Here is an 18,744-nt window from a genome sequence, read left to right on the forward strand (position 1 = left end):
TATTGATTCCTGTTTCCCCTAGCATAAGTATTATTTTAAATATGATGATAGCCAATTTATTTTCTAAGTGGAAAAGCATCTAAAAGCATTGTTAATATTTTCTTCCTTCATCCCTATTCATTCTCAGAGACATTAGGAAACACTGATTTTGTATCTAGTTTGTCCTTATTATTGAATAATGTTTTTGTTTTACATTCAAAAGTATTTATTTTAGTTTATTGATGATTTTTTTTTTCAGTGCACAGTATTCAAGATTAAATTCAGGGGTTGTCCACTGAGCTACAAACTCAGCACTTTTTATTTGAAACAGGGTCTTGCTGAGTTTCCCAGGCTGTCCTTGAACTTGTGATCCTCCAGTCTCAGCCTCTAAAGCAGCTGGGATGTAGGCAAACATCCATGCCTGGCATCATATTCATTGTTTTCTTTGACTTTAAGCCTCTTATCGACAAAATGGGCCTGTGTATACGCTGAATATTTTCTATCCCCTTAGTTGATTATGCATGGTTTGTTAAACAGAGTACCTATGTCACTTCCTTGGCAAATCTGAGAAAGCATTTTGTGTTATGACCCGCGAATCTGCAAATGAGCCCTGTGGATGAGAGCTAGACTGAAGGTTCAGAGAGAAATGATCTTGACCTCACTCCATTGGAATGAAGGCACTGCTACAACCATAAATACATTCTATAGCTTGCAGCTATGTGTGGAGCTGTATTTCTTTTCTAAGAAGGAAAAAATGTAAAACAAACCAAAGAAGTAAACTGTGTTTATAAGGGGGATATTTTAATTAGTTTAGGCCTTACAGTTATTCAAACAGTCTGAATTTAACGTTTCTTTTTGGAGCAAACATGAAAACCACTATTTACGGAAAGTTTAAATTTCACATGACACATCTTCCTTCTATGTGTGTGGGGTTTTTTTGTTTTGTTTTTTTCTTTTTAAAAACTATATTTGCTTTGCTTGTGTATTTTTATTTTAACCTTCCCTTTGCTAAAAATGCTTTATTTTCTTTGTAGGAGAGTTTCCTTGGGGGAAAGAAAGACTTAAAGAAAGATTTGAGTCTCGGAGCTGAGCCCCTTCCCTTTTTTGGCATTTCCAAGTAGGCTGGTTCTCAGCTCACTGAGGGCATGTTTGAACTAGAGCCTCCCATCTTCACACTTGCTCAAGAAATTCTTGCCCCTGAGTGTACCTGAATCTGCAAAAGTCAGCTCACCTTCTGGGTGTGATGCTGTCCTGAGTGCCTGGCATCTGTGCTTCCTCCTTTGCAGGGAAAAGTCTTTCACATACTAAGGTGACAGGATAGGAAATTTGGTTGTCATGTCCCTCTAGCCAGCCAGTTGCCAATGAAATTGAAACAGGAGGATTTATCTGTTTGCTTACCTTATAGCCAAAAATAAAAATAAAAAAAAGAAAAGAAAAATACAAATTGTTCTCTATCTAGTTTTGCTTCAAAACTCATTTACTTGCTATAAACCAGAAGGAAGTAGGCAGCCCTGAGGATGAAGAAGGGAAGCTTGTCTGTGTCCTTGCATGGGGCTGTCTAGGACATTGTCTTGTTTAGTTTGCACACATCTAGTTCTTAGGGGCAAAAGCAAAAAGAAGACATAATTTTCCTTTAAACTTGATAATAAAAGAAGATATCCTAAAGGCAAATCATAGTTATTCTTTTTTGTTTTACTTAGTTTTGTGAGGAATTAGCTAGTCTTCCTTTTCTTCCTCTCCCTTTTACAATATGGATATGGGGTGGGGTGGAGTGTGTGTGTGTGTGTGTGTGTGTGTGTGAAAGAGAGAGAGAGAAAGAGAGAAGGAGGGAGGGAAAGGGAGAGAGACAGAAAAGCTTGATCCAAACTCTGATATACACTCTTCATATATTCATACAGCTGGGCTCAGAAGCTATTCTATGCAGAGGGTGCTCATTGATCAATTGCTCTGAGGCAGTCATACTTAAATCGTGCTTAGGGAAACGTAGGACAAGAGCTTAGTTAACTCAGTTATTTAGGAAGTAGAGTAGAGTATTTTGACATTTTCATACCAAACTGTTAGCTTTCACACAAGAGTTTATTTTATATGTGGTAACTGTCACTTTAGTTCAGTTAAACAGATTTTATTTTCCCTTCTTATTTGTGCAAACTGTGTGCCTGGGATTTATTTACTTATTTTCCTGTTCAGTAGTAGCACAAATGGAGAAGCATTAAGTGAATGTGGTATAAATGCATTTTTTTTCTTTTTTGCAAATTTGTGATTAGAAACTTGAAAGGAGGACAGAATTCCAGTCTGGCTTTGATGCTGCCTTTCCTCTTGTCCAGCAGCGTGGTGACCAGACACAGGAGGCGGCAACTGTGTTCTATACTCTCCTCATCTTTTTATTTTTGTTCATTTCAGAATCCTTCATTTATTTGGCTCTATGCATGACCCACTTACTACTTTTTTCTTTCTCTCAAATTACTTTTTTCTTCCTGGATCAATGGCCTTTGCTCCATAAGTTGGAATTCCAAGTTTATAAAAAAAAGAAAAAGAAAAAGAAAAAACCCACAGACACTCTTGTGTGGAACGTAGGGGGTCTTTGCTGTCTTCCCTTCCTCCTGCCCACCTCAAGTGCAGACACCCCAGATTCTTGACTCTCGGGCTGTCTCACATTCCCAGATCCCTGTTCACTCAGATACAGTCAAGGGTTCTACTCACTTTGGGACCATGTACAAGGCATTTTCTGACATCCCTGTTTGAAAGCAAGGTGGGAGGGGGATCTCCAGTTTTTGTGGGACAAAGCACCCTTTTAAAATCCTTTGTTTTTCAGATATCACGTCTAATGCATAGTCCTGAGGCGTTTTCCTTTGCAAGTCTCTTTACTTCTTCCCTTTTTGGTTGAGCAGGAGGTCATCCTTGTTCTCCTCTAAACTTTTATTACCTCAAGAATGGGATCTGGCTTCTTGCTTGAGATAATCTAGTTGTGTCATTCATGACAGAAGGAAACATCACCCCCTTCAGCTAGTTACTTGAATGTTTTTAGCTATGTGTCTGTCCATAGGGTCTTTCAAAGCCTCCGCTAACCAGAGACGGGGAAAACTTCATCTTTAACAACTGAACCAGTTTATTTATTGCAATAGTTCTTAGATTTTGGTTTTGGTTTTTGGGTTTTTACTGAAATTAACTTTTGAGACATGTTGTATTTGCAGTTTATTTAGTAGGGGCCTCCAGAAAATGTGAGGATTTGTCTACTTTTGATTTATAAGTACAATTCATTATCTTAATATCCATCATTTATCTCTATCATGTATAATTGTAAATACAGGATTATAAATGAGCTTGTGATTTTTGGTTTTGTAAATGTGGATTTTCTTTTAAAAGGTTGCTGTTTATGGTATTACCACTGGTTTTGCTCAACCAAATAAATAGAAAACAGATTCTTCTAAACAGAACACAATGGGGAAAATGAAGACCTAAACTACAAGTTTTTGTTGTTCTTAACATAGACTTTTTCATTTGTTCAGTCAACAAGTATCTTCTGAGCTCTGGCCATGCAGGACCTGTGCTGGGTGCTGAAGTACTGTGTGTAGATAGTGACCATGTCCTCAGCAACCTGCAGCCTATTTGTATATAATCCAAAAGGAACATACTCATTACCTTTTAAAGCATCATGAAAATAAAAACAAAAAGGAATATGTAATAGAGGCCTGTAGAGGTCCACAGAGTTTTAAATATCTGGCTCTTTTGGGGGGGGGGGGGAATGTGCCTACTCTAGGTCTGTAATATATCTGCCTTCCTGAACCTTGCATGGGAAAGATCAATGAAAAGCAAGGGAAAAACAGAGGAGAAAATTCTTCTCAGATTTTGATAACATGTAAGAAGGTAAAAGGATCTGGTAGTGTCAAAGTTAGGCTGAGGCAAAGGGTTGTGGTTAGAGTGAGATTTTTTGAGGTGACTTGCAGATTAGACCTGAACAAAGAGAATGAGCAGCCCTAGGAGGAGCAGGGCTAACCCACTCTCACCCCAAGGCCCACCTTCTCCTTCCCCTTCCAGATGCAGGCTCATCCACAGAGCTCTGATAGCACTGGTTCCTAGAAAGCTTCTTGGGCACCCTCTTTGTAATTGTATCAAGTGTGTTTTGAAAATCAAGAGGCTGTTCTGACAGATAAAATTTAAATTCTATCATTTATCCTTTTCTTCCGAGGTGGTGGGGGTGGGCGTGGGGGTGTGGTATATATACTTGCCACCTCATTCTCTACCCCAGGCACTTTTCCTCTTTCATTTCTAAAACATAATTCTTGCCCCATTCTGAAACATGCCCATTTCCCCTTCTTGTTAAGAGACACATCATCCATCCAGTTGATCAGGCCGAAAACTAGAAACTGTCCTTGATTCTTCACGCTTTTTCACCATTGCCTGTTGCATCTTATCTTTTGACACCTACACCTCCAAAACTAGTCCTGATTTCATCATCTTTCCTACCTACTCTAGTCCAGGCCAGCTCTGTCCTTTAGATGATGGCACCAGTACTGATTGGTCTTTCTGCTTCCGCGATGACCTTTCTTATGTCCCTTGTTCACGCAGGATCAACACTGATCTCTGAAATCAAAGTAAGGTCATGTCCGTCCCTCCACTTAAATACTCCAGTGGCTATTGGGCAAATTAAAAAATTAGGTACATACATATTGAACTAAAAAAATTGAACTTCCAGGCCTGTGTGGACTAGCCATGGTCTCTTTGACCTCATCTTTCTACTACCCTCTGTCTCTAGCTGTGTTGGTCTTCCTACTTAACATTCTTAAGACCTTTTTTCCCCTTGGTTTTTGAATTGTTAAGTAGAACTTTGTAATGGTTGACATTGTGGTTATTTAAAACTGTGCAGTGGCGAGTTAATACAATCATAGTGAAATTCTCACCCCCACCCCAAAGACAATCCTGATTTCATTATCAGCTTTGTGGTACCAAAAACTCATGGTTAGAAGCAACTGACTGAATGATAGCTTTAGTTAAAAGGCCTCGGGGAAGGAAACTGACAACCTTATTGCCTTCTAATGGTATTGTTTTTCTTTTTTGCAATGCAGAGTATGAGTTGGAAGTAAAGAGAGTGCAAGACATTCTTTCGGGAATAGAGAAGCCACAGGTATGTCTTCTGGATTTCTCAGCATATATTACACTTTCTTAAGTTATCTCAAACATTCTTTTCTTTCACCATGCAGTAGGTACTAGAAACTGTCCTTGATTATTTATAAACTGAGAAAATAGTGGTCACTTATTAAGGGAGCATGAAAATATAGAACAGCAGCCTTCTGTGTAGTCACCCACTGAAATATCTTGGTTTAAATATCTTCAATACAATTTGTTATTCTTCTTAACTTCTAGGGGTGCTCCCCCGCACCCCCATACACACATCCCTCTCTGGGATCTACAGAGCAATTTTCATTTGATAATTTCCTTTTACCTATGTAAGTGTAATAATAATAATTTTTGAAAATCTCAGAAACCCCAATTGTTTTTCCAGGTAAATTTCAAAAAGATATTCAAGTATTAAGCTGAGAAAAATAAATTCAGGACATTGGGTGCAGGGGCAAGAAAAAAAAATTAGTGGGAGCTGTGATACTGTGAAGTTTTAAGTTTGATTTTGCCAGGTGCTTTGAAATTCAAGTGAAAAATTCAGAATGTTGATTCAGCCTTTCATGTGAGATTAGAGAGCCAAAGTTCTTTGGAGTGTTTTCTAGCTGAATTGGAAAACCTTGATTCTTCATGTGTTTCAAATACTGAGGCTTTTTCACAGAAGCGGCCAAACATGCCCCAGGGTACATAGTTGGGTTTGACTAAACCTGAAAGCTTGGGTGTGCTGGAGGAGGGGCACAGCAGGGCACTTGTGGAGCAGTGGGGCCTTGGTGAGGGCTGGGGAGTCTGTGTGCACATGTACCATCTGAGACAGAGCAGGCTGCCACTCGGGGTTTTTGAGCACAGAGTAATCTGGGCTGCATTTTCAGAATGATCAAACAGTTGGAAAATGAGTTAGAGCAAGAAGGAAGTGTTAGGAAATCTACTGCTACAGTCTTGGTGAGAGACTTGGGGACTCAGAATTAGGGTAATGGGGCCACGCATCTCAAGGAGAGGCTAGATAGAGACTAGGGCCATTCTAGAGATGAATCAGTAGGGCTTTCTAAGTGCTTTAGTCAGCTTTTTGTCCACTGTGACCAAAAGACCTGACAAGAACAACCCCAGAAGAGGAGAAGCTTATTTGGAACTCTAGTTTAGAGATCTCAGTCCATAGAAGGCCAACTCCATTGCTCTGGGGCCCAAGGTGAGACACAACGTCAAGGCAGAAGGGTATGGCAGAGGAGAGTAGCTCTGGACATGGCCATAAGGAGTCAGAGAGAGCTCTGCTCACCAGGGAGCTCTCACCCCAAAGTCATACCCCCAGTGACCTGCCTTCTGCAGCCACACTCTACCTGCCTACAGTTATCACCCAGTAAATGCCTATTAGGGGATCAGTGTACTGGTTAGGTTTAGGCTCTTATAACCTGATCATTTCACCTCTAAACTTTCTTGCATATGTCACAAATGAGCTTTTTGGGGACACCTTATATCTAAACCATAGCAATTACCTATTAGATTATCTAGTGTCATGAATAACTGGACTTTCAGGTCTAGATGCTTCCTCTTGGGAAATGCATCCTCTAAGACATCTCTCACATTTGCTTTCCATGCTCTTCAAGTGGATCTCTGTTGTTGTATTTAACACATCATACTCCACTTGCTTGTTTATGCATCTTTCACAGTTGTCTGCAGTTCCTCTAGGATAGGTTCATCTCTATGTCCTTTCTGTATCTTCAGTGCCATTCTTGGATGTGTTGTTTGTTCCCCTGGCCAAGCATTCAGAAAGATAAATGTAGTGGGCAGTCACAAGTGTCTGGTGGACTTGGTGCTGTGGTGAGAGGAGGATCAAGGTACTGATTAGGGGATCATGTGCCTAGGGATGATAGTTGTTGGAGTGGGTGATAGTTTTGTGGGTGAGAGAGGGTGTGTAAGGAGAGATAGAAAAAGTGGATGGATGGGATCATGGGGAAAACTTTTATTTATAGTACAGCAGAAAGAACAAAAATCCATAAGGAAGAAAGAGGAGTCAAAATGAGAGAAAGAAGGCAGAGCAACATCTTCTTTCATTGTCCCAGATTTCACAAGACTTGACAGTCAGGTCTCAGTCGTGTTTGCACAGAAGTGCTTTCTTGCAGGGATTCCAAGTTATTTCTCTACTGCAAAAGTGGCACAAACAGTGTTTTTGTGGACGTGGTGTGCTAGCAAATAAAGAAAATATTTATTTGGTCCTTTACCTTGATCTAGCATTTATTAAATCCATGATCTTCACAGTGTTTTAGGCCAGGGTAGACAGATACTCTTTTTGTAAATAGCTATGATATAATGTATAATATAGTAAGATTGTCATCTGAGAACTATTGTCTGTATCACTTGGGAACAAGGATTGCTTGACCACAGAGCAGACACATGTTGGTTGTGCCATCCCACCCTGGCCAAGCAACTGTGTCACTATCATAGAGTGTTGGCGGGTCAGAGCTCAGTACCCTTTACCCTTGAATAATGTAGCAAGTACCCATTGTTCTCATTTGTTGCCCACAAAGTAGCCTTTTGAGAATTTGGCAGAGAGGAATATGTAAGGCAGGTTGATAGTATTGCCTTGTCTACCAGATAATTTTGTTTCTCACTATGAATTAGTTAATTGATGATCTGATTTTATATATCTGGTTCTGTAAGTCTTATAGTTAGTTTATTTTACCATTGCTGAGTCTTACTGACTCTGGGTGCCAACTAGATTGAGTGTCTAAGTCTAAGACAGCCAGACCTGTTATATTTACTCAGGTAAACACCACAGATAATGGCAGGTGTTAGGGGCCACCATCTTACCTGGATGTGACCCTTTTTATACCTTACACCAAACTCATAAAATGGCTTTGGGGCTAGAAATCCAGGCAAAAGACGACATTTCCATATCAGCATAGTTTAGGGGGGTACAAATACAGTGAGTGGAGCCACGGATTTTTCTTAGTCTTATAAAGTGAGAGTTGTCAGTTTTGCTCTGCAGGCAGCATGCTGTCTAGCATGGAAAAGCCAGGCAGAGGAACTCTCGGGAGATGAGTAGAAACAACAAAGTCTTAAGTAGTTCTAAACTCTAAATCAGCTTTCTTACTGAGTGTTTTTTAACAGTGAGACTTGCATCCTACATTTTCAGCAATTTGATAAAAATCACATCACCTGACAAAAAGTGGTGTCATCGATATGTGGGTGGTGGTTGATGCCAACCACCCTCTTGGGTCAGGGACACTGGATGGCATGGTAAGCATGTCCAGGTTGCCCAGGTTGAAGGCGTTCCAGACAGTCCCTCTGGGGTCTAGAGGGTGGGTATCTTCAAGAGCGGGGGTCATTCTGCCTATTATACTGCTACTGTTCCTCATAAATATCTTCTACCTGTTAACAGCCCACTCATCCTTCCCAGCCCAATGAGTTGTTTATATAGTTTTTGTCTCTCCCTTCCTTTTTCTCCACTCTTACTCTTTCTCTCTGAAGTTTTTATTTATGATGGTGTCTTACTTATCTTTGTGCTATTACCTAGCACTGTCCTTGGCACATAGTCAACCCTTAACAGATGTTTGCTGAATAAATGTGACTGACTGTAGTGGCTGTAGTTAGATTCTGGCAGGTAGCATCAGAGTACCAGGCTCAGCCAGTGTGGACCGATGCTGGGACAGCCAGGTGTCAGAGTGCAAGGCAGCAGCCAGGAGGAGAAGACTGGTACACTAGAGGAATACACTTGATGTTTTCCTAAGTGGTTGGGGAATTACTCTGATGGTGGTGCTAGATGTAGTCTCCACATGCTGGTGGGTTGTTTATTTTCTGGATGTAAGTCAATGTAACCTCGAATTGTGGTGCTACATTGTTTCTCTTCACTTATGTTTAGCTTGTAGAAACAATTGATTTGTCAGGTTTTAGAAGTGAGAGCTGAGAGGCATGCTTCCCTGAGAGGTAGCTCCTAGAAAGATAAACAGCAGCTCCTGGGGAATGATCGGAGGTGCAGAGCACTTAAGTTATGGAAGCAGAGGATGGTGACATTTTTAGATCTGAGTATCATTTTTCTTTGACCTTTTCCTTCTTCAATTATATTCCTTTGTGTTGTTATTTCTTGTGATGATTCTTTAAAAGTGAATTCAGTATTTTTATGGTAATATTTCCTTAGCATATTCTTTCATCAGATCAGTAGACTTCCTACATAGTTAAATCCAAAGGCCAGACCTAATTTAGAAGCTATTGACTTACAAAGAAGTATTTTTGATGTAAGAGTAACAATTTAGTAACTATGAAAGAAAATGGTGTTTCTGATCCAAATAATGAATATCATTTCCATATAATAAATTTTGAGAATAAAAATTGTAAAATTTTACAGAACAGTATTAGAATACTAAGTTGATCAGAAGAGAAGGCACAAAGAGAAAGAGAGGGTAGGATTACTTGCTAAACAGCTACAAGGTAATAAGATAATGCAGTTTTCTAATTCACACACAGAACTACTCTTAAGTTGCCAGGAGGCTTTCTCCTCTCCCTCTCTTCCTTCTTGGTACTAGGGATTGAACCCAGGGGTGCTCTACCACTGAGCTACAACCCCAGACTTTTTTTTTTTTTTTTTTTTTTTGGAGACAGGGTCTGTCTAGGTTGCTGAGGCTGGCTTCAAACTTGTGATCCTCCTGCCTCATCCTCCCAAGTCTCTGATATTACAGTTATATACCACTGCAGCTGGCTTCAAGTTAAGATCTATATTTAATAAATATATGGGCAAGGACTGATTTCTAATCAGTATTTTGATCATTTAGAAATAGGTAATTTGTGGGCTGGGGTTGTGGCTCAGTGGTAGAACGCTTACCTAGGATGTGCAAGGCGCTGGGTTTGATCCTCAGCACCACATAAAAATAAATAAAATAAAGGTATTGTGTCCAACTACAACTAAAAAAAAAAATAAAAAAAGAAATAGGTAATTTGTACTTAAAATCAGTTTAATTTAAACATTTCATATGCAGACTTACACTAGTATACTACATAACAGACCCTTTATGTCACTAGTACAGAAACAATATCAGATTGCATCTTATCCAATAATTTCATAACTAGAGATCTACACTTATCATCATTAAAGGGAGTTCAATTTCCAGTTATGGCACATTAATTAAACATCAGCAAGCCAGTTAGTTTTATGCTGCCGAACACTTTTGAAGGAGGAATCAACAGCCTTGATGATCATTGTGATGATCCAACTAGTATACCCTTGCTTACTTCACTGGTTACGCTGGCAAGAAACTTTGAGCACAGAGAAACTTGGAATGTGAAGTTCCTGAATGAGTGCTGCTGCCCTGATTAGGCTTGAACCCAAAGGAGTTCCTAGAGTTCCAGAGCTCTTACCAAGGTGTCACCTCCCAGGACACTTGGAGTAAACACATCAGCTGCTGGAGATTCACCCCTACGTGACAATCTCTTGAAAGACACCCTGTGATTTCCTGGAATCAGCCTTGAAATGGCAGTGAGTTCCAAGTTTTAACTAAGGCCAAGAGCTCTTTCTCTTAGGATTCCAGTACCTAAAAAAGGGAGACTGGAGGTCAGGCGGAGTCATGGAAGGGAGGGAACAGGAGTATGGACAGGGGTTGGCCCCAGTGGTGGTCGTAATATGGGTGTTAGTCAGCTTAATTCAAGAAAGAAATTCACAGAAACTGCTTTTTTTTGAAGAATGATGCTGAGTTCCCAAAGCACATGTCTGATAGGCTGGTATTGGAAGGTTGCATGACCACAAGTACCATGATCACATAGCAATCTGCCTTCTGAAGCCTTGCTTACAGTTTAGGAAATGTTTTACATCTCTGTTCTGTTGAATGATAAGCAAGTTTTCAAGAAAAAAAAAAAGTAGATTTGTGATAACTATCACAAAAGGTAAAGTATAAAAGGCTGCGAATTTATGGATATTTGTTCAGTATCTGGAACGCTAGCATCTGACCGAGCTTTTTTGAGATACACTGGTACTTCATACCGCCATTCATAGAATCAGTGTCACTACATGCTTTGTTCTGGGAATGGTGCAAAGCAGCCATTTGTCACCTCAGTGACTATCTCACAGAACCTAATCAGCCTCTATAAACTGAACTCTTCACAGCAAAATATCTCCCTCTAAGTTACAAATCAAATATGATACCCAGTACCTTCAGGATTGCTCATCAACACATGTAAAGGGATTCAGCAAATACACTGGTGTACAGAAGGAATTCTGTCTTCAAATCCCGTGAAGGAAACACTAAAAAAAAAAAATCAGGTCATCTCAGTATTATGAAATAAACACCAAACAGAAGTACTAGGGAAATGTGGCTGGAACACAAAGGCAGCGGTGATTGCTCTGACCATGGGCTCTGGAAGGGCAGCTCAGAGCCCTTTCCTGAACCAGTCTCGGTGCTCGGGCTGCCTCTACAGTGTGTGTCCATCCTGAGTCCCTCACACACCATTTCTCCTTACCTGATTGGCACTACGTGAGGACAAAGATCATATCTTAATCATTCTTATGTCCATAGCCCCTCACAGAGTGACATGTGGTAATTAGATGAATAAACAAAGGTAGCATGGAACTGGGACTGGAGGTTAGTTAAAACTAAGAAAGTGGGAAAGTCCATAGCTAAGTGACAAGGTCCTGAGGGGAGTGGAGAGGCACAGTGAGAGGAGCCACTAGGCTGTCATATTCCCTTTGCTTTATTTTCTATTTGACTATGATTTAGGCTGTGCCCTTCGGAAGTCCCTCTGTATAGTGGGTGGGATGGGGTGGGGTAGACAAACGACATAAACAGGATCAGCAATGACAGTGATATCCACGAGGCTCTGTGGAGCACAGGAGTGAGGATGAGTGAGAACTTCAGAGAAGGCTACTTGGACATATTAGGCCCAGCTGGGGTCTGGAAGGATGTGGAGGAGTCTCACTAATAATTAACTAAATATATCACAATGTTCTACCTACATAGAACAGAATGGTATGAAATAATCTCTGCTAAAAGTAGAATAAATGACAGACTAAAAAAGGATACTCAGTATTTGTTTTCCGTATTTATTATTTGTGTATTCAAATTATTGTGTTGTATTTTCATATTCCTTATATAAATAAGTAACACAAATGGAAGATAAAATCAGTGACAGAATAGGTTACACATTTGCATATATTAACTAAATAATCTATAGCTATAAAGTCTTTGTGAACATTAAGCATTAGTATGTCATATTTATTTTTATTTTTTATTTTTTCCATATTTTTTATTGTTGCATTGTAGTTGTACACAATGTTGTTACATATTCTTACATGCACACGATATAACAATATAACTTGGCCAGTATCATTCCCCAGTATTTTCTTTCCTTCCCTTCCTTCTTCCCCCTCTACTGATGTCCCTTGATTTTCATGATGACCCTCCCCTTTTCTTATTTGTTTCTAATGTGTTATCCAGACCAATGTCCAGCTAGCAATAAACAATCTTTACAAAATTAAAACTTTAAATTTCTGTTGTTAGATTTATTCTAAGGGATTAGACTACCCTTATTCTAAGGGTAGTTTAGATTGGGTTTATTAAAAAGAACCTCTGAGATGAAGTTTTGAGAGCTGGTTGCGGTGGCTCATACCTGTAATCCAGTATTTTGGGAATTTGAGGCAGGAGGGTCACAAGTTTTAAACCAGCCTACTTAGTGACACCATATCTCAAAATAAAGAAAAAGGACTTGGGGTGTAGCTCAGTAGTAGAGCACCCCTGTGTCCAATCCCTAGTGCTATAACTAAATAAATAGATAAATAAATAATGAAGCTTGATTTGAGTAAAAATACTTTATTTGGGTAGGGGACCCAGAATGTCAGTTTGACAGGGAAGGGAAGGCAGGCAATACAGGGTCTGTTCATTTAACAGGTTCCCACTGAAGGGACCTGAGGACTTTTCTGAGTATAACCCAGGGAGACAATGTCAAGCATGCCTCAGAGTAGTGCTAAGTAAGGGTGAAAAATTAGGATATTTGATGTCTTAGTCATGTGTTCAAATGAAGTCTTAAGCAGAGACTAAATCAAAGAGTTAAAAGCAGAGCTCTGAGAGGGGAAATCTTTACTTCCATTGTCATTTTCTGTCCCATATTGGCCTAGTCCTTGGTTCTAGTTCCCAACCCACATTGGGTTCTCCTGGGAATCACAGGACTTCAAAGGGAATGGAGTGAAAGGTGTTAGCTTTAAAGGAGGACTCAATACCAAGTGAGGCTTGAAGGCTTCCGCTCTTTGCACATCATGCAGTGGCCTACATGTAGAGCATTGAAATCTCCCATTCATCTTTCATCTGGACAGATATCCTTGGGTATGACTGATCATTGTGTTTTCTGGAAGGCTCGCTGCTCTTGGATAAAAGTTCACGTCATAAGGACAGATGTTGCAGCAGCTGTGGTTTGGTCTCAAGACTTCAACACGAGAACACCATATAGGATTTCTTTCATTATAATTGTTTACCTTGGGTTAACTCTTAGCCAGTTTTGTTTCACTACTTGTAATTATACGACTAGTAATTTCCAGGGGAAATAAGAGTCTTATCTAAGTGAAATGGATTTAAATGCTCTGTCCCATGTTTTTCTCCTCAGGTTTCCAATATTCAGGCAAGAGCTGTTGTGTTGTCCTGGGCTCCCCCTGTTGGACTTTCATGTGGACCCCACAGTGGTCTTTCCTTCCCCTACAGTTATGAGGTTGCCTTATCAGACAAAGGACGAGATGGAAAATACAAGATAATTTACAGGTAGTGTATGTTTCCATGTTTTTCTTTGCTGCAAAATTGCAATATTAGTGTTGTTAAAGAAAATAGAAAACAAAGGAAAAATGTATAGGCTTTGCAAGTTTTCCTTTAAATAGTTCATTTTAAGAATTAATTTTGTTCAAGTAATTATTTATCAGAACTGAGTGGTATAGAGCTACTTGGTATTGGTGAAATAGATCACTTGGTTATGTTAGCTATCAGTATGGTATTAATGAAAAATTTCCACTATTATTTATCAGGCCAAACAGTGACTATGTCTTTTAGTTTCTACATTCATTTTAAACAATCATCTGATCATCTCTTAACTTTTTAGACCCCAGCTTTTTTCTAGTCCTGTTTTAAAAAGATCTGTAGTATAATTTGCTTTCATCTCACTCTCTATGGTAGTTTTCCAGACTGTACTTAAAACAGATCATTCCAAGGTTTTCTTAAATGGTCAGAACATGAGCTCACAGAATAAGAACTTGGCCCCTTCTGCCTTGTGGATTTCCATGTAATTAACAGTTCAGACGATTTATAGCCATGTTCAAACGTGATAAAAATGTTAGGGTTAAGTTCTTTCCCCTTTGTACTTGCTTGGCACAGCTCACATGTGCAGAGCAGGAAATCAGCAAGTCAGTTTTGTCTTCACTACTTGTTCAACCTCCCTGCAAGTGGCCCCAGAAGGCCTGCCCATGCCAGGGGAATGTGGTCACACACACCCCAGTTCTTTCTCTGCCAGAGGTGTTTGTTTTCTCTCTCATTTTCCTGCCCTGTGAGTGCCACGGACTATGTATCTCCCCCTCCCACTTCCTGTTTCACGACTTGCTGCCTCAGTGGGTCTTCTGAACAAAAAAAGGGGAAGAGATAAGGAGCCTCCTCTGGCTTCCTGTTCTGCTCTGTCCTTGCTGGGCTCCTACAGTATCCCCTGGTTCTCCCAGCATCCACTTCTCAGAAACATGTCAATCCATATCACTACCCTGCAAAAAAAAAAAAAAAACTCTAGTGAGTCCCTCTGTACTTTGAGTAAAATCCTGTCTGCACTCTGGCTCACAACCATACTTTTCTGTTTTGAAAAATCAGAGTAAGAACTCCAGAGAGTCATTTCCCCCACTTCACCAAAAAATGGATTTTATTTATTAATTTGATATTTTTGAGACTGGGCTCATTGTATTGTCCAGGCTGATCTCAAACTCATGAGCTCAGGTGATCTCCCTGCCTCAGCCTACCAAATAGTGGAGCTGTTGGCATGTGCCGTCACACCTGGCTAGCTAGTTTGTACAAATGCAGGATGATCACTGGGTGACAGGAGCTAGGACCTCATGTGCCCTGAGGAGCAAGGCAGGTAACAAAAGAAAGAAAAGTTCTACTTTCTAAAGTTGGAAATGAAAATTTCTTTGTCTGAGAGAACACTTGGCATTTAGTCTTAGACATTGCCTAGATTTGCTGATTTTTTTAGAGTTTTTGTTGGTTTGTTTTTTGTATGAGAGGTTGAAAATCTGAATTAATGTTAACTTTTCCATTTTAAAGTAGTATTTTAAATACTAGCATATTTAAAGGTGTAGTGCAAGTTTAAACAGCAGAGCTGCCGGCAAGCTGTGGATATAACTTCCTGTTTACAATTAAAAAAAAAATTGGGGGGAGGGGAGAATTTCAAACAAAACATTGCACAAATAGTGAGATCAAGATATATGAAGTATAATCTATCCAGATTTGCCTATTACTAACTTTTTTTTACCGTGTTTTCTTTAACCATTTGAACTCTTCTCTCTCCCTTTTTCTCTGCTATCTGTAGTTTCCGCACCCCCCCCAAAAAATTATATGTATCACGGTCTTTTATCACTAAATATTTCAGTATATTTCCTCAAAATAAGAATACTTTTACAATCAGTGCATTATCAGCTTCATAAATGTTTTGATACAGTACTTTTATCTAATGACTGTCCATATTCTATTTTCATCAGCTGATCTGAATAATGTCTGCTGTTTTGAAAAATGTGATAGCATTTTTCTTCCTATTCAGGACAGGATCCAGTCTAGGTCAGACATTGCCTTTAGTTGTGTCCTCTCTTAGCCGTTGTACATTAGGAACTCTTCCACTGGTCTTTATTTGTCTTCTATAACACTCACATTTTTGAAGAATACAAAACAAGTCACATCTGCACCCACCCCCACCCCTACCCCACACACACCTATTGAAAAATTTTAATGGAACATTTCTGGTTTTTGTATTGGTTGTTTCCTCATACTTTAAGTTGAGGTTCAGTTGTACCTTTTGATCAGATAAACAATCTAATTTTATATCTGATAGCTATTTAGTGCATTGGTTTGTGAGGGATGCAGATTATGATTTCATCAAGGGTTCAAAGTTGAGGGAATCAAAGTTCCTGCCAAGATAAATCTGGGAACTGCCTTTGTTTGACAATGGTTATTTACTTTTGATGTATTTGTTCACTTATTTGCTCTTGTGGATTTCTTTTAAGAAGTAACAAAATTTTTGGAATTTTATTAGTAAGTTAATTTTTTGTCACTTCCCAGATATAAGATGGCATCATTAAAAGGAATGTAACTTTTAAGTCCAAAAAATAATAATAATAGTAATACCCAATAAGAAATTTATTTCTGGTTTTTGGTGGATTCATATTTAATAGTTCTGTCTTATTGTCTGTACATAAGTATGAGTCACTAATCCAAAACCTGTTTTACTTTTGAAACTGGTATTATTAACTAATAAATGATTTTTCTTTGTAGTGGAGAAGAATTGGAATGTAACCTGAAAGATCTGAGACCAGCAACTGATTATCATGTGAGGTAAGTTAGGATATAAGAACTGAACTGTCTTGGAGAGTCCAGATTGAGCAAGTAAATCAAGTGCCCGCTTTTAAAAACTTTTGGTGAATGGCATTTGCCTAACAAAATTTTGGGCCTTTGGCCCACTGGCTATTCATTGCTGTCTGGCACTCTGAAGAACAGTGATCGGGAAGACTGAGATGTGCTTCTGAGGACAGAAAAGTAGATGATGCTCTGAACAGACATCGTAAAAATTTTTTAAAGTAATTTTTATCTTACAAGGTCTTCTCGGGTCTATTGGACTATGTTGTATAACATATAGTATTTTCTTTATATAGATATATAAATTTTACTATGGATACATCAGTTGTTTATTATAGACCATACATACAAACTGTACATTCAGGCCAAAACACGGAAGAAGCTCTTTCTTTTTTTGCAAGAACACTTTTAAACTTTAAAAGCCAAAAGGTTTTGAAATAGGTAATGCAAACATTATTTTATCTCTGACAAGAATTGATTCAGTTTGACAAAACAACCCAAATAACGTAATGTAGTCTGAATTCTTTACTGTGATTTCTCCAGAATTCCTGCTATGCCTATTTAGTGGGTGCATTGGGGGTTTATCTTAGGAAGAAATCCAGCCAACCACAGACCTGTGAGGAGGAAAGCATCATTTAAATTATTACAGAGACCATCCAATTATTTAATGGTACATCTGTCCATCAAATTGTAAATAAGCAGGTTTCTGAATGTGGCCCATTAATTATCATGAGGCTTAAGTACTGGTTTGGAGCTGCACACATTGGCTATTTTGACTTCAAGGTACCTAGAAGTTCTATGCCATAATTTTCTCATTAAGCAAGGTGAGAAGGAATAGCTGGGTGTGGTGGTACATGATTGAAATGCCAGACTCTGAAAGCTGAAGCAGGAGAATCATGAGTTCAAGACCTGCTTCAGCAACTTTGGAAGACCCTGTCTCAAAATAAAAAATAAAAAGGACTAGGGTTATGGCTCAGTGGTAAAGTACCCCTGGATTCATTCCCCTGTGGGAATGATATTGGCCAAACTGTATTCTTATATTGTGTACATGTATAAATATATACAAAGAGTCCCACCATTATGTATAAATAAAATGCACCAGTATAAAATATGGAAGAAAAAAAAGGTGAGAAAACAGGGATGTGCTGAGTTATATCTTATTAGCCACAGAAATGCTTTAAAACTTAAGTTTTGCATAGTGTGTATATATAAGAGCAAGTTGTTTCATATTGTCATAAAGCACACATCTGCTTAGCTATTGTGTTGTTTAGATGAGCTCCACTGCAATCATCTCTGCCTGTTTAAATCAGAATTTATGGATTTTAAGTCAGTTAGCTTCTGCCCAAACTTCATATAAACTGAATAAACAAAAAGATTTGTGTAATTTGTGAAGTTAAGATGATAGTAGAAACAGTTTAACTGTTCTTCAAAATGCTCGATTTAACAACAAACCAAAAAATGTAACACCGTATAGGGAGGGAGTCATGTGAATGTTATACATTATTCATTGTTAACATATGTTTCCTTTTTTCTCCATGTTTTAACAATTTATTGTTATTGCTTTACTAAAGGCTTATTTTATTAATTTCCTGTTCATTCGTGAGCATACAATATCCTTTTTAAAAATGTAAATGTTATAGAATGACTACCCTTTATTTATCATCCTATCTCTTGTTTCCCTTCATTTCTTTTTTATCCCTTTTACAAAAAGTAAATTCTGAGAACACTTGATCATTTATTTTTATTACCGTGTTCTATGAACATCTTGAACTTCTGGGTAGATAAAAGAAACAATAGAGTCTCCAAAAGGAATAGGAGCATGAGTGGTTGCCATCTAGAGCCTTTGAATCTAATCTGAACTCTCTCCCAACACATTTGGGACTCTACATCTGTGACATGGGAAATGTACATGATACCTACCTCATAGACAACCCGAAGCATTACCACATATTGTTTGGTCTAGTTCTCTGCTTTCCAGAGAAATAGAAAATCCTCTCCATGCTGATGGTCTGTGTTAGTATATTAAAATTCTTTTTCTTCTAATAAAACCCTTAATAGTCCAAATTTTTTCTTTTCGCCCTGCCTATTCCACAATCCATAT

At 38.8% G+C, this 18,744-nt stretch overlaps 1 protein-coding gene across 3 annotated transcripts in view; it reads left to right on the forward strand.

Moving 5' to 3' along the window:
* The window catches only part of Fndc3b (fibronectin type III domain containing 3B), a 334,288-nt gene that overhangs the window by 224,071 nt on the left and 91,473 nt on the right, over nucleotides 1-18,744 (forward strand). For all 3 annotated transcript variants that reach the window (XM_046422919.2, XM_046422923.2, XM_046422920.2), the window contains exons 7-9: nucleotides 5,043-5,101; nucleotides 13,663-13,814; nucleotides 16,563-16,622. In XM_046422919.2, the coding sequence (XP_046278875.1) occupies nucleotides 5,043-5,101; nucleotides 13,663-13,814; nucleotides 16,563-16,622 (271 nt within the window). The remainder of the gene's footprint in view (nucleotides 1-5,042; nucleotides 5,102-13,662; nucleotides 13,815-16,562; nucleotides 16,623-18,744) is intronic.

The sequence above is a fragment of the Marmota monax genome, unplaced genomic scaffold (assembly GCF_021218885.2).
Source record: "Marmota monax isolate L192 unplaced genomic scaffold, Marmota_monax_Labrador192_F-V1.1 WCK01_AAM20220418_F8-fsc00110, whole genome shotgun sequence".
NCBI classification, from domain to species: Eukaryota; Metazoa; Chordata; class Mammalia; order Rodentia; family Sciuridae; genus Marmota; species Marmota monax.